The 26,621-nt window shown below is 40.9% G+C and overlaps 1 protein-coding gene across 1 annotated transcript; it reads left to right on the top strand.

Moving 5' to 3' along the window:
- Positions 1-1,225: 1,225 nt before the first annotated feature.
- CCDC174 (coiled-coil domain containing 174) lies at positions 1,226-18,713 on the top strand. The gene is made up of 11 exons (XM_063348140.1): positions 1,226-1,307; positions 2,719-2,823; positions 3,736-3,836; positions 4,764-4,822; positions 5,866-6,046; positions 8,017-8,112; positions 9,562-9,698; positions 10,114-10,208; positions 10,454-10,601; positions 11,665-11,799; positions 13,524-18,713. Exons 1-11 carry the CDS (start codon positions 1,266-1,268, stop codon positions 14,495-14,497), a joined length of 2,073 nt encoding a protein of 690 aa, XP_063204210.1. The 5' UTR covers positions 1,226-1,265; the 3' UTR covers positions 14,498-18,713.
- The last annotated feature ends 7,908 nt before the right edge of the window (positions 18,714-26,621 follow it).

The raw sequence follows: 26,621 nt of genomic DNA, 5'->3' as shown, positions 1-26,621 counted from the left end.
TAAAGTTGATATCCCTGAATATGAGCCTAAAGAAGGACATGCTAAACATATATGACTATAGTACCTGGCTCTCCACCCAAATCATGTTAAGCGTCACCCCAGGAGGGGGACAGGTAAGGTTAGGATATAAAGGATATTGAGAAAAGTATCTCTCAAAGATCTCTCAGGGAGAAAAGAGACTAGAGACCTAGAAGAGGCAGTCAGTCAACAGGCTGTGCTCCCCTTCCTCCACCAAGGCAGGGACGCCTTCTTGGTAAGCATTGCACCTTCACCTCTTGGTGAAGTATACCCCGGACAGCATTAATTTTGCCAGCACTATCATCATATATTAGCGCTATTGCAGCTAGTGCATTTATCAACGGCAATTCCGAATCTGTTATATGTGTCACTTCAATGAATCATCTACTTCTCGACTTTGTGAAACTGTTTCAGTGAAAGTCCTTGGAGCATCTCTGACAGGCAAACGTCCAAACTGTACTCATAGCACGACATAAGGCTACAGAGCTAGCTCCAGTGCATGTGGGTGGTTTTATATTTGGGTACTATGGACCACACTTGCCAGTCCTGCGAAGTCGTGGCTCATCAACTCCCACCTCCCCCAGCACAGATCCCTGCAGGCAGAGGGCCAAGGACAGCAGGACAGCCACAGCACTTCATCCCAAGCGCATGGCTTCAAGGCAGCACGGGGGGCAACAGTCCCAGGGCTAAATCCAGCCTGCTGTTGCAGGACACAGCTGTCTCCTGCTCCAGGCAGCATTCCAGGTCTCACCTCCCTAGCACACACATATCAACAAAGCCAGGACAGAGATTTTTTTTTTTTTTTTTGCTGTTAATACCAAATTTCAACCAGATACTTCTTCATTCAGCTCCAAACCCAGCTCTGGGCTGGCCAAACCCTGTTTCATTTCTGGACACAGTGGCCACCTCCCAGCGCAGCAGCCCCAGAGCACCCCACAGCACTCTCGCTAGCAGCAGCAGCTCCAGCTTCCAGGCCAGACGCGGCCATTTCCAATAGGAGACCTAAAGAATTTGCCCTCTAACTGCCAAGAACCCTTATTTTCACACACAGCCGGGGCACAGCCAGGGAAGCTTCTGCACCGCGCTCCGCCCCTACTCGTCCATTCTCTCCTGACTTCCTCACCATGGCGGCGGGGAGGGGCCCGCCCGCCCTCACGGGCGTTGTCGCAATAGCGTCTCGCGTCCGCTGCGCTTTACGGTAAGGCCGCAAAGCGGGAAGAAGGCGGCTGGCGGAGGCAGTTGCCGCCATGGACCGGAGGAAGAAGCCGCTGGACGTGGCTGCCTCCTCGGTGAGTGAGCGAGTGAGCCTGGCCGCGGCCGGGAAGAAGCAAAAAACCCCCACAGCCCTCCGTCTGTATGGGAGAGCCTGTCGTTCCGCTTATAAGGGTGTGAGGGCGTCCAGGCGGGCCCTGTTACCCGCAGGCCGGGCGGGCTGAGGCCTGGGGGTCGCTTCCAGGGAAGACAGTGCACCGGGGGACCGGCTTCTGCCCTTCGCCTTAATGCTGACCCACTGAAATAGGCACTCGTTAAAGCAAATGCTGATTTAAAGGGTCATGTTGTGACACGTCTTGGTTTCGTGAGGTGTTTGGAGGGGGTTTAGCCCTTTCGCCTCCCTACCCAAGCGTTGGCACTGTGTTTGGAAGCTGGGCGTGCCAGCGCTGAATTTGCCCCTGTCCCTCATGTAATGATAAAATTAGAGCATGCGAGGGAAATGCGAGTTAATTTCCTGATTTTTTTCTAAGCACCAGGAGGTCCATGTCTTGGCAAGCTAACATCGACCCTCAGATGGTGAGGCCTGTTTCTCCCTGCTCTCTGGTAGTCTGCGAACAAGGGACTGCTGCCAAACACGGCTTTTTTACAATTAAACAGTTAGTGTAAACTGGAGGTTGTTGTATATGAAACAATATTGAATTTTTTTAAATGGTCGCTTCTAAGCATTTGGGGCAAAAGAAAAGGGTTAATTTGCAACACTGTGCATCATTGTTACAGGGACCCAAAAAGCAAATGCTTTAGTGTTTGGGGCAAATATTAATGCCAAAGTCTTCCACTGTCCTGATTAGTGTCCATCTGTGACATTTGTCTTCTGTAGGACTTGCAGGGAAAGTGGCACAATATCCTCTTCCAGGCTAGGGTTTTTTTTTTTTAGTGTAATTTCAAGACAATACCCCTACCGGTGATGTTGCTTAATAAAAGATGAGATGGGTGCTGGTCATAGATGGCAATGCTACTTATATATTTATTATTTAAAAAAAAAATCTAAAACTATATGAACAGTTTATAAAATAGTGGAAAAGTATATATATTTTACGAAAGCAAACTTTTATAAATTCTTTTCTAACCATTAAATAACAAATAAAATCCTGTTTCAAAAGTTTCATTTTTAAATTCAGTAGTGATATTTCATTAGTGCTTATTCCCATTATCTGTCAAAGGATCAAGGATATCTTTGGGCTTCTTTTAAATCCCTAATGATAATTTGCATTCCGTGTTTTTTGCATATTGTTTGCTGTAAACTTAAGAGTGATCAGATCACTGTTTCAAAGTTCCGCAGAAAAATGCAATCAAATGTACATTTAACTGTAACGTTAAATGTTTTACTAGATTGTTTTACTAGAAATACAGTTATTTTATTACAGTAACTGATGTATATGCATGTGATATGTCTTGGTTGTTTATTCGTTTATTTTGCTATTGATGTAGTTGGTAGATCTCAAAGCAGAACTCTTCCGAAAGCAAGAAGAATTCAAGAAAGAAAAGCTATTAAAAGATGCTGGCATCTTTGCAAAGCCCAAAACTTCTAATAAGGTAGAAATATTTTTCCATTGTTGTTTTTGTCATTCCTTCTTCTTAAAGTAAGGAAGTTCATATTCAAACCTAAATCAATAAATACTCAGAGCTATGTTTCTAATCAAATGTAAAATCTACGCGATGAGGATGTTCTTTAAATTTTATTTCCAGGTGAGATTCTTGTGCACAGCAGAAAATTTCACATATTTATGCCTCTCTAAATCACCACTTAATCTTTGTTCCCCAGGGAGCCACAGCTTTTGTAACGAGAGGAAAAGGTGTTTCTTTTTTTCTCCAAGATTTTGTGTGCTTCTCTGAAGGTTGGAGGATGGGACACTCCTCTTGATAAATGCTCTGCTATCTGTTCCTCTCTATCGCAGTGTATAATAGTGGATGCACAATTCTCTCTCACGGTTTACTGCACATTGTTTTCTACTCATTCTGTAGCTTTCTAGGAGTAGAATAGAGTATTGCTGCCATATTTGAAGAACATACAGCATTTACAGTGTTACACTGTAAACAGGCAAATTGATTGTATTTTATATCTAAAATAAAGGTAATAGAGAATAGAAACAATTCATAGCTTTATTATTATTTTAGTAATCAGCAAGGTTGTTTTTATTAACTTTTTTAACCTTAACATCGTTACCAGAATAGATTTTGTCTGATTTCTGAGTGCTTTTTTGGGGGGGTGCTTCTCAGCTTGCCCTTAACTATTATATCATGCTGCAATCTGTGTAATTTTAGGACATACCTGCTGCATCCTACAGCACAGTAGTCTCAAGTCAAACATATTTAAGATGTTCTTTACAAAGTCTTTCATGATTGATTTGCCCACTTTGCACTATGGAGTTGAAATAATTTTAATCATTATAATTTCAATATTTTTATTTATGTATTTATTTGTTGTTATAAAATTGTACTGCACAGAAACCAAGCATCTGGAACAAACAAAACACAGGAGTTGCAAATCGAGCTGAGAAAGATGTTGAGCAGAAGGCGGAAGAGGAGCACATATTAGATAAATCAAGGTAACTCTCAGGCTCTGTAAGAAAGGAATGCTTTGTAGAATTTGTTTTTCAGTGCTTACAAAAGCACATAAAGCAAGTTATGCACGTTTTGGTCCAGCAGTTCTCATTAGACCAACCAGTAAGACCAGCGTCAGTTCCATGCTCTTCGCCAGTAATGTACAAAGTGCATCCCAGCAGTCTCATGCTCTAGGGGTATCTGCCCTCACATTATCGTAGTTGTCGAAGTATGTCAGGTTACTGATTCTGGAAGGTCATCTTTAGAATTAAAAGCCAGGGCAGCAATATATTAGAATTCTATAGAAAAGTGTTTCTTGGACTTGACAGGAAATGACTCATTCTTTTGCAGGGTTTACCTCATCTTCTTAATGGGTTAGTTGTACAATAAGATAAATGTTGAAAATGCAATTTGTAAGCAATTTGCTGTTTTTCTGTAAGCAGTTCTTTGCTCTTCAAAATTGTCTTTACCATTCCAGAAATTAGCTGTTTATCTTCAGTTTCTAAGATTAAGTGTAACTCTGTTATCTCTTTCTTTTTTCTTTTTTCTTCTGTAAAACAGTATATCAGTATCTCATACCTGCAGATAATGGTCTAGCTTCTTCCAGTATTTATCCGACAGACTGCAGCAGTTAGATAGAGGTGGAATACTCATTACATTGTCTTCCTGCCTACTTGATAAATTACACTTCATATTAATTCTGTAACTTCACTAAAATTATTTTCAGTATAAACTCTGGAACAAGCTATCTATGCATCTTCAGAAATGTCAGTTAAGGTTCAAAACGAAATGCAGGCATAAACATTTCAAGCACTTCTGGTACTTTCTTACTCCATTTAGTTAAAATTAAATTGGTCATTTGAACTGTGTTTGGAATTGGTGGAATTGCAATGGTTTGGTTTTTGTTTTGTTTTTTTTTTTTTCTTTTTCAGGAAGAAACTAGAAGAGAAAGCAAAACTGTATGAGAAAATGACAAAAGGCGACTTTCCAGGTGAACAAAACCAGTCTAAATGAGCATATATAAAATTGTTTGTAAAGTTCACCCTAAAAGTTGGTATTTCTGACTATCTGGTGATTTACAGCAGCTATGGTATGAATTCAGTGCTTGTCTTCTTACATGGTATTTTTTTTTCTGGAGTTATTACACAAAGTGATTGACATGGGTTATTCTGTTTTGAAAGGGAGAAAAATATAGGTACTAGAGAAAATAAAATTACTTTTTGAAGGACAGCCTGTCCTAGTAAAGCACTATTGGCTTGTTTCACTCATTCATTAAGTGGGTGGAATATATTCTGGTTTTTCAATACAGAATCTTCGAAAAACAAAATTAATTTATTCTCCGTTATGCAGTCTTTGGATTGCATTGCTGATGTTCTGTCCTGCATTCCAATTCTTGGACCTTTATGAAGAGAAGATGAGGAGGAGGAGGGGAGTCTGGCTAGTTCATATGTGAATACCAGTCAAGCAGCTAATAGGGTTAGAGAATTCTAATCTGTTCCTTTCTTCTCTCGCTCATTCAGTCCCTTGCAAGAAGTAATTATTAAAATAGAATCCAAATCTCTTTGCAATTAATCTCTAATGTTTTCTTTACTAGTGTCCATCTTTGTCCACATGACCCCACCACTTTTCTCTACTTTTCTAAAAAGTACTCTAGTGATTGCTTGACTACTGCCAACACACCAAATGTTAAGCATCAAAAAAGTATTTGAACTGTTACATCACAAACCCTATACTTCTGCAATAATGAGCAGAGAATATTTTAGTGCAAAGACTGCAACCTTTTCTGTATTGTACACAACGATTAATTGCTTTAAAATACTCTAAAAGTTCTATTCAGAAATAGAGGTTATCACTGTGGAGCCAATTTAGAGCTCCAAGTTTGTTTGGCACTGAATGAGATTTAAGTGCTCCCCAATAGTGTGGTCAAGGGCATTGCTGGCAGCTGAAAAGCTGATTGTGGCTATTTTGTATTGATTTTGTGCTCAGTCCTGTTCTTTTCATGGCTGTTCTCTAAGAATTGATTTTCTGCCTTAGATGAAGAAACTGAGGATTTGTACCTAGTGGATTTCACTCAGAAGATCATAGACAAACAGCACGAAGTACAGGAACTGTGTCGGAGTGAAGCTGCTAGAAAGACTTCAGAAAAAGACACAGATGATGAGGAAACTCAACCTGAAATGGAAATACCACCACCCGAGGACCCAGATGAAGAATGGTTCGTACTGCTGTTTGGGCTAAGCTGTCCTGTGTTTCTTGACAATTGCATGAGAAAATAATTTTATTCTCCAGAGTATGTAGAGTGACACTTTTTTTGTTTTGTTTATAACACACATTGAGAAGAGGTGGTACGTTCTTTCATTTCATGTCTCATGAAAAGACAGCCCTTCGTGTTACTTTCCTTTCCGTGTAGGTAACACTGCAATAGAATCTACATCCAGGATTATGAGAAATATCAATCAGGGAAAGGTACTATTAAGTGAGACATCGTAATATCATTTCTTATTTTCTTGCATAGTTTATGGGAGTTCTGACCACAGTATTGATACAATTTTATGCTTTGATGTCTTGAATTGACGTGTACTTTAGCAAAACTTGGGGTTTTTATTGTATCCACCTTCCCTTTTCTAATTGTGTGTGATGCACAAAATGAGCAGTCGTTTTCGTTGTATGTTGATCTCTTAAAGGAGAGAAACTTCTGATTGGAAAAAGAACATGATTTTTCAGCATTTCTTCCACTGTTTAACTACAGCACAGCAAGTAGTCTGTGACAATTTTCTGTGATATTCCAAGTAACCGTGAGTTTTTCATCCAATAATTATTAGATGAATAATTATAAAACGAGCCTGACTAAACATTTTCCTTGCCCATTTGTTTAAAACGCTTATGGAACAGAAATTTTTCTTCTGGTAATCAGTTTAAAACAGCAGTAACTGATAGGAAACAGAGCACCCCTGTTTTCCAGTTTATTAGGCCAAGATAAGATTTGCAATGTAATGTTTCAGAATAAATTGGGAGAATGCGTCCAGCAGAGTACCAGAAGACTGCTAGGTTGGAAAGGCAGATATACCCATTACCAGCACCTTACTGAAATTCAAGATTGAAACTGTCAATGAGTGATGGGCTCAAACTGCTTTGTGCTCTCATCACCGTAAAGTGTCAGAAATTTAAACAGATAGATTTTACTCTTCACATGGTGCTTTTCTATCATTGCCTACATCTCGCATCAATGAGATGTGTTGTTATTATATTGTCCGTATCAGTGAGGCCATATCCTAATGCGGATATTTGAACGCTAGCATAAATACTGCTAATTATTCTGCAGTGATCTTTAGTTACATCTTTACTATAGGGAATGCAATCTTTTTTTTTCCCTACTGATGTTACATTATTATAAAAGCTAAAGGGCACTGAGTATATACTAAGCTTTAGATATCCTTAGAAGTTATGTAAAAGACTTAACTTACTAAAAGCACAGATCTTTAAAAGTTTGGGTTTTGGGAGCTAGATTGCCAGTCATTCTTTTTCTGATGTAATATCAATTCTTTAGAATGGGATAATTGAGGCAGCGTGATGCTAAAGAACTTTCTAGCATTACAGGACAATAGTATAGCTCTTAACAGCTTTTTCAACAACTGTAAATTAGTGTTCAGTACTATAAAGGGTTGAATGAGAAGCACAATATGTGCTTCAGAGGAACATTTTGCTTGCATTTTAGTCAGCCTTTGTTATGCCAGTTGAATGAACGCTATCAGTCTATTCTAAATGAGCTTTAGACTGATAATTGAAATATATTGTAGCGATTTCATATCCGCAAGAAGTCAATGCCACATCATTATTTTCACTACGGGAAGCAAGTACTAGGCTCAGTTTTATTTTGGTGTGAAAACTACATTACCTTGTAAGTTTTGAACATTTTTTTACACCATTTTATTGCCAGGGCAAATAGTCGTCTCAAAGTGAGATTGAGTAAATGTCTGTACTAAAGCTGTCATACGCCCTGCTCAGAATGTATCCTTTTAACCTGGAAATCTGTTAATTGAAAGGTAGAAGAAACCGTCACACACGGAGAGACTGAGAGGTGATGAATACTCTTTGGAAAGTATCACTGCTTCTATCTTCTGATTAAGAGTTCTCTAAAGCTGCAAATAGAAATTCTACATCAAATTTCCTTTGCTGTCATTACAGGGTTGATTATGTTGATTTCTTGGGCCGATCTAGACGCTGTATGAAGAAGGATTTGCCAAGTCTACTTAAAATGGATCAGGAACTTCAAGGGAAAAGGTGTGGTTTCTCTAATGGAAGTGAATGTTCCCTGCAGTATTTAACATACCTTTTTTCTCTTCCTTCTCATTTAAAAAAAAAAAAAAAAGCTTTTCTTTGTTATCCCGTTCTCAATCCAGAATTGTTGATGCTGCTGCTTTCTTTTTACACCAACGTCTGCTGGTTACTACATTGTGCCTTAAATAATAGAGTACCTACAGAGTAATTGTACATGACTGATTTAATTATAAATTCATATAGTAGTCCAAGGCTTCTATTTTATTTCACCCTGGCAGTTCACCATTTGAAATATGTGGCTTGTGTATTGGTTTTAAATTGCAACAGAATGGAGGCCATGGATATGAAATAAAAGCTGAAATTAAATTTTTAATAAACTACTGAGGCACAGTCTTTGATGTAAATGCTGACCAAATCTAAAATGTCACTTATGGAGCATAGCTTGCAGAGAAGAGTTCTAATAAATTGACTTAGCAATCTCTCAGATATTTGATGCATCTTTTAAAACTGTGGTCCTTGTATGGAAATTGTATTTTATTAAACCTTCCAGAAACTGCCAGAGAAGTGATTCCTGGTTCTGTTTAACATGGAAGCTGATTATAGTCTCTTAGCAATTCCAAATTCATCATGGCACTCAAAGTGAATTTGTTAGATCTCCATTTGTTTGTTTTTGCTCTTCCCTTAAACAGCTGTTTAACAGCTCTTTTATTAAAATTATTATGGCAGCACTGAGAATTGTTTTCAGAAAATAGTCTAAAGGCACTGCAACTAAGCCATTGCTGAAGTGAAAATTCTTTCACGCTAACAACTCATTAGTGTGTTCTCAATATTTTAAACGTAAGATAGAGAGTATGAGTGCTTTGAAATTGCAGTGTCTGCATTGATATGGATGACAGTTGGTCAGTAAACCAGCTTTAGCTAGACAATAAAAGAAAAAGATCCTGCTGCTTCTCTTGGGAAAAGAAAAATATTTCCCATATTGGGTATTAATATTTGGCATGGACTTCTAGGGTAAGTTAGTGGCTAGCTTTTTGTTATTTCAAATACCTTTCTTCTCTTATGTTAAATTTGAAATGTTTCTATATGTGGTTGCTAGCACCCCAACAGATGCCAATAAAAGTGATTATTTCATCTCCCTTCTGTGATTTGATAATGACTTCATAGAGCCTGTAAGAAATAATACAATTTTCTTTAAGTCTTTTAATAACATGTTGTACTAGTGCCTTGTTTCAGAGGTAGCTTTGTATTTCTGTCTTCATCATGTACCATTGTAAGTCATCAGTGCTGCTGCATCATTAAATGGTGCCTACAATGATCTAAGTTTTGTAAAAACCGCAACAGTGGATCACACCCAGTCACACTGTCACTGTTTGTTACTGTAAAACTGGTAAATTCTGCTCTGTAATACCTAACTATTTTTTTTTTCTTCTTTTTCTTTTTTTTTTTAATTAGACAAGGCCCTGATGGGAATACCCTGTTATCTGAAGACATGAGAAAAGAACTTCAGAGGCAGCAGTGGGAAAAAGAAGAAGAAGAAGCCCTCAGAAAACCCATGGGACCCATACATTATGAGGACATTCGAGAAAATGGTATACTTCCATACTTTATATCACTTATCTTTATATCACTGAAGAGATTAGTGTTAGAGGAAGCAAGGGAAAGTTACTTCTTGTGCCTATGCAGCAAAGTGTAGGTAGGTGTTAAGCCACATGTATAATAACCATTCAAATTACCAGTACATAAATCTAGATGTATTTTTCCTTAAATTGTTATTTTCCTCAATTTTTTTTTTTTCTCAAATTTCATTACATCTTCCTGTTTTCTCTGTCAGGAAGCTTCACTTCACATCTTGTCTAAAACAAGCCCTTCTTAGTCGTGTAAAACTAATGCGGTGTATGTTGCTGGGAGTAATCCAGTGCCTGAAACCAGGGTGCATGGTGCTTGTATTTACTGTCAATTTTAAACTTGAGTGTAACTTAAATTTATTGATTTTCTTCTTTTCAGAGGCCAGGCAGCTTGGTGTTGGTTACTTTGCCTTTTCTCGTGACCAAGAACTTAGAAATAAACAACGGGCAACATTGGATATGCTAAGAGAACAGGTATGAGTTTGAAGAGCAAATTGGGGTATGAGGGCATCCTAGTTTCAGTGGTCACTGTCTTTGATTTGTTGTATAAGTCTTATACTAGGTGATGCCTGCAACTGACTCCAAAAAAATCGGGCCTCTTTTTCCGTGTTGAAACATAGTACTTGATGAGGATTGCTTTTAGTTGTTTAGTGAAGGAATATATGTAGTTGATTATCATGATAAAGGCAGATTAATTCATGTTTTTCTTTGCCATTAAGACACTTGATCAGAGAACTAAACGCGAACAGTTAAAAGAAAAAAGGAAGGCAGCTCTAGATGCAAGACTGTCTAAACTTCGAGCGCGGAAGATTAAGAAGTTAAGGGAAGCTGGATTAGAGGAAGAGGCAGAAAAATTGGAGAATGGAGGTATGATCTGCTGCCTTTTTAAGTTAAATACTTGCTATTTCATTTTGTACTTGATTGATGGATAGGCGTACTCTGATTTAGGTTTGGACGTTCAATATGTTGGTATTATGTATTCTATATATGCAATCAGTATAACTGTTAAGAGAGTGAGAGTTCCTATAATTGTGTGTAGATATAAAATCATGCCAGAAATAGCTTAATAATGCAGGTAGAAATGTCATGTGTAGATTATAGGCTTCTTTTGATTCACACCTGACAGCAGGAATTACGCAGGTTAATTTTGCAGGTTGAGGTTAGAGCTGCTGAAATTTTACTGGCGCTTTCCTTTTTGAAGATGAGGTAGAATAAAAATTGGTAACAAGTTAATTTTGATATCATATAATATACGCTCCTGCAGTTTCAGTGCAGTCTGTAAATGGGACATACTACTGACTTCGGGATTTAGGATGATGAATTTGAGTTCTAATGCCATCTCTGTGCTATCTCCCTTATGACACTGCTAGTCAACTTGCACTGTCTCCCACTGCAAAATGTAGCTAATAGTCCACCGTGTCAGAGTTCCATGCAAGTGATTAACTGTGAAATGTTCTAGAAGTGAAGAACGGTAATGTGCCACTGCTGTTACTGTTGTTCAGAATAAGAATGCAAGTTGTTTTCTCCTGTAAACAAAATGGAGATAACATGCTAATGTTCTTTTTTTTTTTTTTTTTAACCAATTTTCTAGCTTCAGTATAACACTAGGACGTTTCTTTTTGGATTATTAGGCAATAGATTTTCAGCAGTCTTTTTGATACAACTACAAAGCTAATGAAGTGTTTCTTGGTAGATACACTTCCTGATTATCTGGCTTACCCACTATCTTTTCTGAGCTCATATGCAGTAATTAAAAAAAAAATAAATAAATTACCTCTCCACTCAGATGCATTTCATTATTAGAATGAAATTAGATCGTTAGTATGAGCTCTATAAGTGCAAATAACTCTTGCTTCCTGTTCCTCCTATGAATTTCATACAGATTTTATCCTATTACTAACACAAACTACTATCTCTTTCTGTAACATAGAATTGAAAGGTGTTACTGAAGAACCAGAAGCTCCAAGAGTTCCCGCAGCAAGTAGAAAGGTAGAGGTTGTCATCCAGGAGAGAAGAGATACAAAGCCCGGTGTGCCTTATGTCCGAGAGTGGGACAAAGGCAAAGGTAAGGAAATGCAGATTCGGAACCGCTGTTTGGAAGCAGTGTGCACACTGCTGATTTCATTTCTGTTCTGTGACAAAGTATGGTAAGACTGAAAAGCAATTAAATACTTTCTACCTTTTGTATTGATGGCTATCTAGTGTCCAGTGCAGTGATTGACAAGACATGCCCTCAGTGCCAGTAGCTGCTATAATGTCCCCATAATTTTTTCTTCTATATGAGTTATTCCATTTCTGGATGATCCAGAGAGATTGACAGAATGACAAATTTCATAGTTCGTAAGATTTACTGTCTTTTAATGTGATCTTTTCTTGATGTATTTCTGTAGTTTGTGCTATGTGATGGCAGGATGTATTACACTGAAACAGGTACAGGATGATACTAAAAAGTGATGGAATAGAGACTGCTTCAGTGCCAATGTCCCATCTTGAACCATCTTCCTTGTCACAACATCAAGTGATGGCTGTCTTCCAAATCCTTCCCAAACCCATTAACTCATTTTGCACTAGTTATCTGTGCTTATGCACATTCTTGTAATCTGATGACTTCGAAGTGAAAGCAAACAAGGAATAGGCAAATACACCTTTAGTACTCCTGTAAGAGCAGCAGTCCTGGTCTATGCAATACTGATATTTCCAGCTGCTTTTTACTTTTCATAGGCTCTCTTTGTGTTCTGTTAGTGAACATCATTGTGAGGGGACACTTTGTGCTTCTATTAAAAAACAAAACTTTCAGTTTCCATCTGTTAAATCTTTATCCTGCCAGACACTGAGGAAACCTGTGTTTTCCTACCTCTGAGGAAACCTGGTATCTGACTGACACTCCAGCAGCTCTGTACTACACAACAAATATTACACTCAGAAAGTAGAGGACAGCTTACTTTAAAATGTGAAGTGAAATAACTGTGGTTTGCCGAACATAAATGAAACACAAGCATCTGAATTAGTATAAGAAGGGATAGGCAAAACTCCTCACTCTTAGATGCTTTCCTCCTTACTATTTCGTATTTTTTATATTTTTTACCAAAGCAAAGGAAGAAGTCCTGCTGTGACAGGGGCTCTATTTTGTTAATTCAGACAAATGTGTAGCCCTTACGTATCAAAATTTTCTACTTAATTTCTTACAGAAGTCTTGGTAGACATGAATACTGGAAAGAATCTTACTCGTTTTAGAGAGTATGTTTGGGGGACATCTTTGGAGTAGGTTTTGAGGATAGCTTTTCAAGTGTGGTCATCTTGAGCTGTCATTCCATTGCAGTACTTCAGAACTATTTTTAATCGGAAATGAGCAGCTGCCATAGTAACAAGAATATCTACCACTTCTGTTGAAATAAAGAAGTTACTGGGTTTTGCCTGTGCTTGCTAGAGATAATCTCATCATCTCCATCTTCTAATAACTAAGCTCTTAATGCGGTGATTGGTTTGTGTTTTGATTCACCCCTAACCAATTAGTCTTTTTGCATAACAATAACCACATTGTTAAAGGATCCTGAAGTGACTAGGATGAGCTGCATAGAGGATGGTGGTTATCTTTAATGCTCAATGTTCCTGCTCTGTAAAGAAAGTGGACTGTGACCTTAGCCAGCAATCTAGTAATAGATGGAAAAGTAACTTCAAATAGCTTTTCACAATTGCATCTTCCCTGTTTAATTTGTTTTCCCTCCTTTCTGACTGATCTTCAGACCCTGAAATCTATATTCAATCTCCCATTTTTCCTGTTTCTAACAGAATTGATGTTTGGGCAATGGTCAAAGAAACAGGAAGAACTCAGAGATGAGCGAGATCCAGAATTTGCACCACCTTCTGATTACTTTATGGGACAAAAGAAAGATGATAATTACAGAAGGCAGAATTTGAACAGCCCTGAAACATCCTCTGAAAAACTGGAAACAGAGACAGCACAAAAGCAACAGACGCCATCAGCACAGGCCAACAGCAGCAGCAGTGAAGGTGTGCCACCATCAGGGCAGGCTTTCAACAGCAATGTTCAAGATGAGTCAGTGTCAACAAAAGCCCGTGGCAGTGACACTCAAGATGTGCCATCATCAGCAGAGGATGACAGCAGCGACGATGAGGATATGCTGCCATCGGCACAGGCTTATGGCTATGGTGCTCAAGTTGTGCCGCCGTCAATGCATGCTTACGGCTATGGCGCTCAAGATGTGCTGTCATCAATGCCGCCTTACGGCTATAACACTCATGATATGCCATTTCCCATGCAGGCTTATGGCTACGGCGCTCAAGGCATGCTGCCACCAATGCATGCTTATGGCTACAGCACTCATGATATGTCATTTCCAATGCAGGCTTACGGCTATGGCTCCCAAGATGGGCCACCGGGAGAGGTGCACGCCTGTGGCTGCAGTGCCCAAGATGGGCCACCGGGAGTGGTGCAGGCCTGTGGCTGCAGCGCCCAAGATGGGCCACCGGGAGTGGTGCAGGCCTGTGGCTGCAGCGCCCAAGATGGGCCACCGGGAGTGGTGCAGGCCTGTGGCTGCAGCACCCAAGATGGGCCACCGGGAGTGGTGCAGGCCTGTGGCTGCAGCACCCAAGATGGGCCACCGGGAGTGCAGGAGGTCTGTAGCTGCAGCGCCCAAGATGTGGCATCTTCAGCACAGACCAACAGCAGTGATGCTGAAAATCAGGAACCGCTTTACCAAAGTTTAGATGATATGCTGTCTTATTACAGACAAGTGACTTGAACTGAGCAAAAAGATAAGCCAGAATCGTGATTTAAAGAACTGAAATAGAATTATCATCTCGGCAAGAATATTGTTTCCCACATCTGGGAAAAAAAAGTTTCTGTAAGCAGATCAAAATAAATGTCCTGGAGACCTAAGCTGTTTTACATCACAGCTGTACTTTTGCCCTGTTAGTTTTTTGTTTTGGTTTTTTTTTTCCTCTTTATTAAAACCAGGACATGGTGGTACTTATTTAGTCTAGTACGTATTTCATTTTAACTCTTTGCCAGTTACACCTGAACTTTTGGGGTATATTAATGGCTTTCTCTGAAAAGATGAACTCTTCCTTTACTCTTTCACTCCCCAGCTAGCTTCTAGTTTAGAGGTTCTATAAGATCAGTGATACCTGCAGAAACAATATTGAAATGGCTGGCCCTATGCTGCTAAATACAGAAGGGTTTTAGGAAATCTGTTACCTACTTAATCACCTGCCTTTAGGAAGTGCAGAATATTATCTAGTGAACAGTAGTGGTTCACATGGTTGTAATGGCTTCTGCATTCCTGAGGTCTGTATATAACTCATAATACTGTGAAGCAAATTACAGTGGAGAGAGGCATTGCAGAAATCAATAGATAATGATGGTTAGGCTAAGAATAAACACTTCACTAAAGGAGAAGTCTTGACACCTGAAATTACTGTCTTACTGGTTTAGAAAATGCTCTCATAATTCTCCAAGTGCATTTTTCTTGCATCATCTGTTATATTTATGGTTTTACTTTATTTAATACTTTTTTTTCCAAAAACTGTGATATTGGAGTCACTGTATATAAAAGCAGACCAACCTCTACCAAACAAGGTTTTATTTCAGAATAATCTTAGTAAATGAGAATAACGCTTGTTTACCATGTGGAATATTTTTATTTCTGAAGGTAATTTAAATAACCCCATTTGTATTTTTAAAGCTTATACAAGGATAAGACCTAGAAAAGTGGGTTAGAATGGGCAATGTCATAGATTGTCTAAAGTTAAATGACAATAATAATGTCAAAATGGTGAATGTTTGAACAAAATAGTGAACTAGCCGAAGAGACAGAGATGATTTGCTGCTCTTGTGTGCTTCAGTCGGATCTCGGGCTGCTTTGCAAAGCCTGGTGAACAGCAATGTGTTCAAGGTGACTGAGCAAACTTAGTGAATATGTTCTGCAATCTGCTGTCCCCAAATTCTGTTTTAACCTCAGCTAATAGACACACATCTGTCTCTTTCCTATACCGCTGGCTTTTGCACAGAAATTTGCAGAGCCAGGAATAACACCTTACAGGAGGAATAACACCCCACAAGAGCACCAGTGGTACCATTTTAAAGCCGCAAACTACCCCAGTCTTTTATCCTTACCAAACAGTTAAGAGACAGGAGCTTTATGATAACTTTGGGTTTCTGTTTCTCTGAACAGACCTAGAACTTGAGAATAGTGTGGCACATTAATGGCCACATCCACCTGAACTGCAGGGAAAGCTTAGCAGCAGCTCATTGGTTTTGCTGCTGCTGACACTGACCTGAGCTCAGCTGTTGTGCATAGTGTTAGGGCGTATATTTCTTCCTTTCCTTGAATCCCTTCAGTATGAACAGGGAACCTGAAAATAAATAATGATTGTATACTAATGACCAAAAGGAAGAGGAAGATGTTACAAACCCATCTGGTTTTACCAAATGGTACAGCATCAATGCAATTTTTTTCCCCTCATAAATTTGGTACAACCTCAGATTAGTCATATCCATGAGATGGCAGTCTAGTCTTGCTGATTCTCTATAAGAAATTCTGCCAGTATATACCTGTTTTCTGCTATTCGTTTCATAATAACATTGAAGTAGTCTCTGATGACCCTTGAGCTGAGTAGAATTTTTTCAAATGCTGCGTCACCTCATATTTAATTTTGAGTTTAAAACAGTTGTGTTATGTTTTAGCAGCTTTCTTCCACAAAGATAAGAAGTGGTCAAAATACACATTTCAAATTTGACTAGTTAGGAAAACAGACTTCTTGCAGTGCCCCCAGTTGTTGAACTCGTACAGAGAAACTGATGTTAAACATTGTTTCATGAGAAGGTGTTTGGTTGCCCACAGCGTGAGCAAGGCAAAAGCTAATTGCTAAGCTAGGGTTATTTGCAAAGACCCTACTACTTCTTAAGGGTACCAGACTACTTTGAGTAAATTTCCTAAGTTACCCACTAGCAGATTTCACTGCTGTGCCTCGCCAGGGAGATCACCACCTTTGTCCTCATGCTCAACTGGTACAGGAACATGTCTGACACCATGTTGACAGAAGTGACTTAATAGTGACTGCCGTGTTTAAACTAATTAGGGCAGCCTGGTTGTTACAGCACTAGCACAGGAAATAAAGGACCTCGTTCAGGTTTCTACTGTCAGTCTGGAAAGGCTTTGTTCAAATGATGTAACTTCTGTGTATGGGAGTGAATGGTAAGTTTGGACTCAAAACAGTTTATGTTGGAATAAACACTGGAATAAACATCTAATACTTCACTTGCAACAGGCAATTTCAATGTGTGAGGCAGGGTAGAATTGGTTTCCAGCTTTGCATTACCTGCTTTAAAAAAAGCAGTGTTTCTTTTAGAAGTATTTTATGAAACGTATTGGGAAAACAATCCCTTCTGACCAGAGATGCTTTAACTGATCCATGTTTAAGTTTCATAGCAAGAAATAATTTAGTGCTATAGTTTCTTGGTTCCTACAAATAAGATAAGACTGAATGAACGATTCTGCTGTTTGAAAAAGATTTTTTAAAATGACATGTATTTTTATATCATTAAAAGGTCATAACTTAGAAACCTCTATAATGCCCTGGCAAGGTGGGGGGTCCGAATGGTACCATTACAGTTTGGAAAAAAAGGAAATGGAGATTGGCAGAGCTGCTAAAGGCTGCAAAGGAATTGCTAGTCCTTGCAAAGTTAGATCCAGGAGTGCTGTGCTCGAACTGCTGTTTTAACTCTGTCTTATATTGTGTCCCTCTTTCTAATTTTTTGTTTGTTTAATGCAGCTGTGGGAGGAAGGATCAACTGAAACATAAAAGCATGAGAAACTCCCCATAGTGTTTTGAAGCTCACTGGGCAGTGCAGTGAAGTGTTGTAGGGTGCGTGGGGTTGTGTACTTCATGCTTCCTTAGCTCCTCTCTGTCTAGAATCACAGTACATCATTACAATTATTTATTAATAAATCCTCAGAATATTATTCTGAAGTAAGAGAATACCACTATCCCCATTTTGTGGAAAGAAGAAAACTGAAATGCAAAATAACTTCTGCAAGGTCACAAAGCAAGTCTGTGGCAGAGCAGGAGTTCAAACCCAGTTCTCCAGGCTGGCTGATTTATGCTAGAGAAGTTTCATATTTAAGACCTCACACGAATCAGTATGTGAAAGTCATTCAGAGCAGGGTATGATTTCCTTGGAGCTGAAATCATTCTAAAGAGTGGGCAAAGTAATTTAAAACATTAAAGCTTGACTTGAATTCATTGTGGCAATCGTATCCTTCGATGGATTTCCATATAAACAATATTTGCATCTATTCTGCTACTATTTTAATCATCGACATTCACTTCCTACTGCCTTCTGGGCTTTGTTTTTTCTGTGCCCTTCATACTGCAGGTAGTTTTATGTATATATGTGATTTAGAAGCTATATTGTCTTTGCATTAGTTTAAGCTGGAACTGCACTAAGGAATGAAATGCCATTTATTACATAGCATTATGTAAAAATGTACAATCAAAATGTTGCTTTGTTCAGCTTCATTTCCATAGCCTAATACTAAACACAGGAGGATTCTTGGCCAGGAAGGGAGTTCAATGTCTACATTAAACTAAAGCCCATTGAGAACAGCTCTCCCACAGCAGTGATCTGTCACTTTGCCATTTGGTCTCTTTCCCTCTTGTCTTGATTTTTGGCTGAAAAGCATATTCTCTCATGCTGTGGAGAGATTTCTGTTCAATCTATTTCACTCTTATTTCACTCAGACCACCTCAAGTTAGCTTCGCTGTGATTGGCAACCTCATTTAGTAATTCCTGGGGCAAACAATTTCTTATTGATACACTGCCAAGGTGATATTTGTCTCATATTCTGGCCAGATCTAGAGGATGTTGTCTCCCATTCCCTCTTCCTCCTCGTTTTAAATCACCCCCCTAAGTTACCTACTTTGACACCAGTGGAAAGTGGGTGTGCACTTGGGCTATGTTGGTAAGGATCTGCCACCATCAGTGTATGACTGATGTAAAGAAAGTAAAGCAGCTTTGTGTTTTCACTCTTTTCTGAGCATGCAAAATTGTGGGCACACTGTACCTATGATTGCATTTCACGTGTTGGAACTGAGCTCTGCCCCAAGAGGTACCAGTGGTGGCTTATGTTGCCTACAGTGTTCTGCATAGAGCCAGGGGCAGTCCCTGGCTCTTGGGTAACATATCTAAGGCAGCTTTGTCCAACATCTTTGTGTGAATATTTTTCTGATACACAAGTTATTTTTGTCCAAAATGCAAAAAGCATTCAAGCACGCTTGAATTTCAACGCTTACCTTTCAACCTGTTGCATCTGGCCGGTAGGACTCAATCGGATCTCCAGAGAACCTTCAGAGAAGACAATTTTCTCTATGTCACCAAAGGGTGATTTTCACCCCCTTGGAGGGCAGCAGGGATCTGGATCTGACTGGGAACTATTGGCATGTCAGCTAAGGCTGCAATTCCATAATGTTACAGGCAGATATTGTATCAATTATATTGTCCTTATTAACTGTTCTTAATACAAATGGCTCTCCAAGTCCTTGGGTGTCCAGAAGGCCTGGTCCCGGTACCAGTTCTATCAGTAGCTCTAGAGTTGTTAAATCTAGTCCTGCTAGACCCTAATGTCACCCATCTTGTAGTAGACTTGGACCAAGATTTTCTTTCTTATCCCTTTTTTTTGGCCTGTTGAAACTTCATCTAAAATTTATGTCCAACCTCGACCCATAAGACCCAAGGTACTGCTTTTGCATCTTTAAAGTAACTAGAGGTTAATCAGAGGCAAGGACAAATGTAAAAATGTACCAGGAGCTGGTTAGCATACAGATGATATATGGTTTTAAATCAAAAAAATAAAGCATCATTATGCTGTGCTGTCTTCTAGAAGATCCAGCTCCCCCAAAAATGGATACCTAATGTGTGCACAAAGGGCATTCAGGAAACTATTAATGTAAACCTTTGCACCATTAAAGTTGGTGAGATGCTGAGGACTGTGGTCCTTATAGAATTCGATGACGAAATGTGTCTAAATTCTGTTCTAGTACAGATCTCCAAGGCCTTTTTGTCGGCGAATGCCTCCCCTCACACACAGTGCCCGGAGCCAACACGGCCAGCGGGAGGGAAGTTTTTCTCGTTGGCGAGACCTGGCTCCTCGAAGTTATGGAACAGCCAGCCCGGGATGACCAGCTGAGGCCCTACAGACAAGCACCTCTCTTACCACGCTAGAGAAGCTCGGACCGTTGGCGAGAGGGCGCCCAGGCGCGGGTGGCCCCGGGCTGACAGGTCCTGAGGGACGACCGCCCGCCCTCGCCCTGAGGCGGCCGCCTCACGCACGGGGCGCATGCGCCCGGCCCTGCGGCCGCCCTCAGTGCGCACGCGTCAGACGCCTCCGCCGCCCGCGCCCTCGGCGTGCGCCCGGCGCCGGCAGCGGGGGACGGCAGCGGGGGACGGCAGCGGGCTGCCCCCGGCAGGGGCCGGTCCGTTCCCCCCACTGCCACAGGGGCCGGCCACGTGCGCTCACAGCACTGAAAGGCAACCGCGTCCTGGGCTGCATCGACGGGAGCGTGGCAGGCAGGGCGAGGGGGGGATTCTGCCCCTCTGCTCCGCTCTGGTGAGACCCCAGCTGGGGTACCGCGTCCAGCTCTGGGGTCCTCGGCACGAGCAGGACATGAACCCGTTGGAGACGGTGAAGAGGAGGGCCACGAAGATGATCAGAGGGCTGGAGCACCTCTGCGCTGAGGACGCACTGAGAGTTGGGGTTGTTCAGCTTGGAGAAGAAAAGGCTCTGAGGAGACCTTACAGCCTCTCCCTTCCAGTGCCCAAAGGGGGCCTACAGGAGGGATAGGGAGGCATTCTTTATCAGGGAGTGTTGCGATAGGACAAGGGGCAACGGTTTTAAACTAAAAGAGGGTAGATTTAGACTAGATATTAGGAAGAAATTCTTTACTGTGAGGGCGGTGAGCCCCTGGACCTGGTTGCCCAGAGAAGCTGGGGCTGCCCCATCCCTGGAGGTGTTCAAGGCCAGGCTGGATGGGGCTTGGAGCATGGTCCAGAGACCATGGACCCCAGAGACACCTCGTCTAGTGGGAGGTGTCCCTGCCCAGGGTAGAGGGGTTGGAACTAGATGGCCTTTAAGGTCCCTTCCAGCCCAAACCCCATTCTATGATTGCTACCCACCCATGTAAGAAGCACCCTATGTTAATTCTTTCCCCCCAAACTCCTACCTTGGGAACATCATACTCCTTCCTTGATGTTTTAATACAGTGTACTGTCACTGCTGTTCATTTCAAAAATTAAGTTATAGTCCCATATGCACTGTTCCTCTCTCCTCTCGCCCCCACGGCACTGCTGGGAGCGTAAAGGAGCTGTAATGATGTCAGTATGCAGAAGTTCAAGGAAAACAAGGTGACTATTTGTAGGACAAGGGCAAGCGTATGTTCCGCAGCCACTGGAACCATAGGGCACAGCACTGCAGTGTACCCAAGCAGTAATACGAAAAGGAGTATTGTTTTGGGTAGTGGCTGACCCTAAGGTAACCACTTTGCTGGTGATGGAAGTATAACTCAACCTTCTGTTTAGAGAAAACTTCCAGCTCTTACGAGATCTGGCGCATCTTGAATAATTGCAGCTAAACCTAAACCTCCAGATTAAAACTCTGCAGATTTTAAGGCTCAGGCCCTGACTCTCATTGTAAAAAAAAAAAAAAAAAAAACAGAGCAGAAGTTTACATTTATTCTCACAAATGACTACCAAACCAGCAGATGCACTGAGGCTGCATAAAGTCACAAGTGGTCTTCAATAAAAGTTTCATTTCCAGTATAAAGCAGTAACGCCATTTTTAAAACAAAACCTACAGGTAAAGAGAGAAAATATTACATCTCAACAAAAAAGATTTATTCTGACTAAACAAAATGTACAATGTTTCCCAAATGATAGTAAGTTTTCATGACTCTCCGAAGTCTGCAGATCCATTGAGTAACTCGATCACTTCTTACCCTGCAGTTTGATCAAACTACTTTTTGCCAGACTTCTTTATTCCACCGCTGGCTGCCAAAACAAACAACACAACTGGTTAGACAACTGTTTCAAAGCTTAGCTACAAATTTAGTTCCTCATAATGTCAAATCCCCACTAGACTGCCTGTACAACTCAGACCCCCACCGGTGAATTGTTTTTGTATGTGTTACTCTTCCGTGTCCCTGATCTCACATACTCTACCTTCAATGAATAACTTAACATTAGAAACAAAGTTTCTCCGGGAACCAAATATGCCTCAAAAATCCACAACAGAACTAAGTATTTCAACAATTCCTTTGTTCCTCCATGGACACCCTCCGTTGTTCATTTCTTATACAGCAGGAGTATAGTCTGGTCAAATCAAATTCAAGGCTAAAGGAATAAAAGTATCAGTATCCCTACAGCAACCAGAGCCCTCAGCTGGAATCAAAGCTCTACAGAAGAAAGTACTGGAGTTATGGGAATTCCAGTTCTCTGAAATTATCTGTTCTCTGCAATCCCTATTACCGAAGAGACTAAAGCAGGGTGAAAGAAAGAAAACATTAACACTGCAACAAGTGCAGCATTTTTTGTATATGTTGTTTTTTTACAGCATGTGTCATATATGACCAGTGGAAAGGAAAAAACAATAGGAAGGCTATAGCAAGATAGGCTGCGAGAGCTGATGGTCAACAGCAGACTTTGCACTGCAATATGATTCTAACAGCATTGCCTTGCTGAGACTCTCGGGATTAGTCTGCTCCTCCCACAATAACATAATAATCACTATCTGCTTTGGCAAGCATTGGACAAGGACCAGATGACTGAAATTCAGTCTAGAAAAAGGCAGAGTAATAGTGGCAGGAAAGAACTATGAAAAAATCCGTACGCTGAAGCGCCCTATGCAAAACAAGTTTAGGATGGTAAGGGCACAGAAGACAGACTCACTAAATTGTTTTGCATTGGTCTGAAAAACAAAAAACATTCTAAGTCCCAGACCCAGCACACAAATCAGAGGAGCTAGATCAATTTGAGATAAAACAAACAAGAAATATCCCAAGTCAGTGGGACTGGATGACACTCCCTCCAAGAGCACTGACAAGCTCTAATGTGAAAATGCCAGAACTGCTGGTAAAGATTGGAAACTTATAATTACAGCCACTATGGCAGGGGACTCAGACTGCCAGCATAGCACCCAGATACAGAAAGAGGTCTATAAAGAACTGGGGAACTATAGACCTGCAAATCTGACCTTCATCTCTGAGAAGATAACAAAGTCTGTAACAAAGCAAATGGATAAACACAGTCTTGTGAAAGTTAACAGGACTTCTGTAAATGGTACATCCTTCCTCACTGACCTGCTGGAACTCTATGAGGTTATAATTAAATCTACGGATAAAGTGAATCCAGGGGAATTCACATTTTCAAACAGCATTTGACAAGACTGTAGAGCAAAGGTTGTTAGTAAAACAAAGTTTCTATGGGATTGCTGGAAAGGTCCTTGTAGGACCTTTCAAGATTTAAAGCTTGCTAAAGACTAGAACCATGTGTAACATTTAATGGTCTTCAAAGAATGGAGATGGGATTAGTCACATTAATGGACCACAGGTCAAGAACACCTAGAGGGAACAGGCAGGGAGCACCCTTTAACACCCCTAATCCAAATGCTGGAGGAGTCCAAGGTGAGTGCACAGACTCACATCTGTCTCCCACTACCACTGTCAGACAAAGACTAGACTGGATGCACCACCCACGTGCGCCCTGCAAACCCTCTGTGACACAACGCACTTTTACAGTCACTTCAGGAAAAGAAGCCAGACTGATTTCCAGTCACAGGGTGGTTTTTTTCTGCCAGAAACTTACTTCTCTTGAAGAAATTCATCCTCCAAGAGAACAAGTACTGGATTTGTTAAACTTTCAGGACTGCGGCAAAGCCTACATGTAACATATCTGGAAAAAAAAGAATGGTACGCTAAAATAAGAGTAGAAATGTCTCTGCATCATCCAACCAGAACAGGTCAGTACACCAGGCACACCATTATACCTGCTAAACCAGAACCTGCATCAGTAATTTGGGGGTGAAATTACATTGTGAAAGAAAAAAGAAAAAAAAAAAAAAAACCCTCTGTCTGTTACTTATCTGCACCTGCCATCGACTTACTGGTGTATGTTAAATAACTTAGAGTTACATGCCTTTTTATGTTTGTCAAGCAAAAACATTAATTAAATTTTCGAAGCCAACGAGCCCTCCATTTTTCCTATCAGGACGGCACCTCACTTACTGAGGGGCCCTTTTCCAGCAGCCTTTGCTTTCATCTCCTCAAGTTTCTTTTGCTCCTCCTTCTGCTTTTGTTTAAATGCCAGATCTGTCTAAAGAAAAGAACAACAGTGTTTGTTAACGTCTCCTCCTCCAAAAAAATTAAAAAACAACTGACAAGCAATAAGAAACAAATGTAATGTTCTAACAGCAATAAAAACCTGACTGAACTGATGCAAGATGGCTGTATGCTATTAAATATGCAAAACCTTGCAGAACTACGACAAAGTTTTTTTGTTGCACAAGAACACAATGACTAAACTTTAACTTTTTACGTTTGATCTTTCTGAATTTAAACAAGTATCGTTTCCCATGGCATAATCTCATTCTGCCCTCTGAATGACAGATGTTTGCACTAAAACCATTCATTAATATGCCACCAGTGACGCTGGAAGCCTAGCATTCATTTAAAAAAAATCCTTCCACGGATATATCACTGTTTTGTCTGGGTTTAATACATTTGTATTAGTTCCAAGAAATCTAATGAGACTGATGGCAAATTGTACAAGCAAGCCAGCCGTTGAGCATCCCTGCTAGAACAGCTTCCACTCCAGAATTCAACAGAGCTCAGACATACTCTATCCCTTAGACAGATATTCACTGTAGACATCAAGGCTGAAAGGGAGCATAGTCTTTTTCCCTGGCACTCAGAATTTTGGTGTAACTAAACTGAGGACCTTGACAACTAAGATTCTTCACCAATCCATGGCTGAACTACATTTATAAACAGAAAGTTTTCCGCTTTTTTAAGTTAAAGCTTCCCTTGCTGCAATGCAAGCCTATTACTTCCCCGACCTACCCCACACAGAACAGAATATTCTGATTCTCTCTCCAGGTTTTCCACAGTTGTTTTTTTTTCTCCTGGAGATTAATGTGTCTTTCCTAGTAAACCTATTTCTCCCAATTATCCACTTTTGTGGGTTTTTTTTTGTTGCATCGTGCTTGTTGTACTGCAGTGCTGAGAGGAAAAGAAGTATTATTACATCATGTTTGACACACAAGATTTTATTTATACACCTTGTATGATTTCCTTCTTTTGCAACACCTGATTTTGCAGGTTCATGTTCAGTGTATGATCTAAGTCTCAAATTCTTTCAGGTGGACGTGGAGTTTAGCCAGTCATTCTCCTTGTATTTCATAAGTTGATTATTCTTACCAAAGAAAGGGACTTAGCATACATGCTTAAATTAATCCATTTTTTCAAACTTTCTCCAATTAGTTAAGATTACTTTGACCACTGGTCTTGTTCTCTGACAATCAGTGGCCCCTTCGAATTTTGGTTTCTACAAGGAGAACAAGCCATGCTGTCAGTAAGTCAGTCCACCAGCCCACCAAAGCACTAATCAAAACATCACTGAGACACCAATCAAAGAGAAAAATCTTGCAAGACCCCACTCTGTATTTCCTTGCAGTCAGACGCTGCACTGTTAGTAACTGCTTTTAGAGTGTGGCATTCCAGCAAGCTGCACGCTCATCTTCCACGAATCACCTTTCGAGGTCCCGTTCCTGCCTCGCATTTGAGAATGTTACATGAGCCAGCGTCAAGGACCTCATCTCTACCGGCTTTCTCCTCAGACACAGAGCACTGCCCTGCTACAGAACAGAATTTCCTTTGCTGGCCACAGTTTCACTAAAATCCATACTGGCTATTACTTCTTACGTTATTATAACCTGGATGCTTGTAAACGCTTAATTGGTTTTAACATTTCTCTAAAAATAAAGCTTACTTAGAAAGCTATGATTATGTTTTTTTTCCCTTTTCAGAGAGATATCATAGTTGTCTTTTTCCAACCACTGGTGCCTCATCCACAATCCTCAGAATAACAGCTTATGCTCAGACTCTGAGCCCTTACTTTTAAGTATCTCTAAAATGAGATTCACCAGTACCTGATTTATTTAAAGGACTTGATAATCCACGGGTTTTGTATCCTGTCCTAGGTTCTTTGTGACCTGTTAATTTGTTAGGCTTCAGCTCACAGCCTGCTGCTCTGCCGGGGGCCCTCCAGCCTTCCCCATAGCACCGGACTCCTCCGTTAGCCCACGCTGCTGCGTTTACCATGAACACAGGAGGGATGCCAGCAGGAAAAAAAAAAAAACAAAACCGGAAAACCGGGCCGGCGGGAGGCAGCGCATCGCCTCTTGGTCCCTCAGGGACGCCAGTTTTAACGTCAGAACCACGCTTTGTAAAACGTGACGCTTCATAAAACGCGTATTGCTACGGAGAGCTGAGCTGAGGGGTAATGTGAAGGCGGAAAATGAGTGAAGGTGTAAAGATGCCCAGGCCAGAGCCGGGCGGGGCAGGCCCAGTGGAGCAGGCCCCCCGCCGCCACCCTACCTCGTCCAGGTCCTTCGACTGCTTCTTCGGCTGCTTCAGCGGCTTCTTCTTGCCGCCTGCAAAGACAGAGGAGACAGTGAGGCCCAGGGAGGGAGAGGGAGGGGAAGGCGGGCGGCGCCGGTGCCCCGGGGTCCGGCCTTACCCTCTCGGCCCGACATGGTGCCCACTCCGCTCGCCTCCGCCGCGCCGCCCCTCGCCCCGCAGCGCGCGCAGGCGGCCTCC

Source organism: Chroicocephalus ridibundus, chromosome 10 (genome assembly GCF_963924245.1).
Source record: "Chroicocephalus ridibundus chromosome 10, bChrRid1.1, whole genome shotgun sequence".
In the NCBI taxonomy this organism is placed as follows: Eukaryota; Metazoa; Chordata; class Aves; order Charadriiformes; family Laridae; genus Chroicocephalus; species Chroicocephalus ridibundus.
This window is presented reverse-complemented; position numbering and strand designations above follow the sequence as displayed.

Bases quoted from the DNA above. Each gene is read 5' to 3' on its own strand.
- CCDC174 (XM_063348140.1), top strand. From the start codon at position 1,266: ATGGACCGGAGGAAGAAGCCGCTGGACGTGGCTGCCTCCTCG. The intron at 4,823-5,865 runs GTGAACAAAACC...TTTCTGCCTTAG, and splicing joins GACAAAAGGCGACTTTCCAG to ATGAAGAAACTGAGGATTTG. The intron at 6,047-8,016 runs GTTCGTACTGCT...CTGTCATTACAG, and splicing joins GAGGACCCAGATGAAGAATG to GGTTGATTATGTTGATTTCT.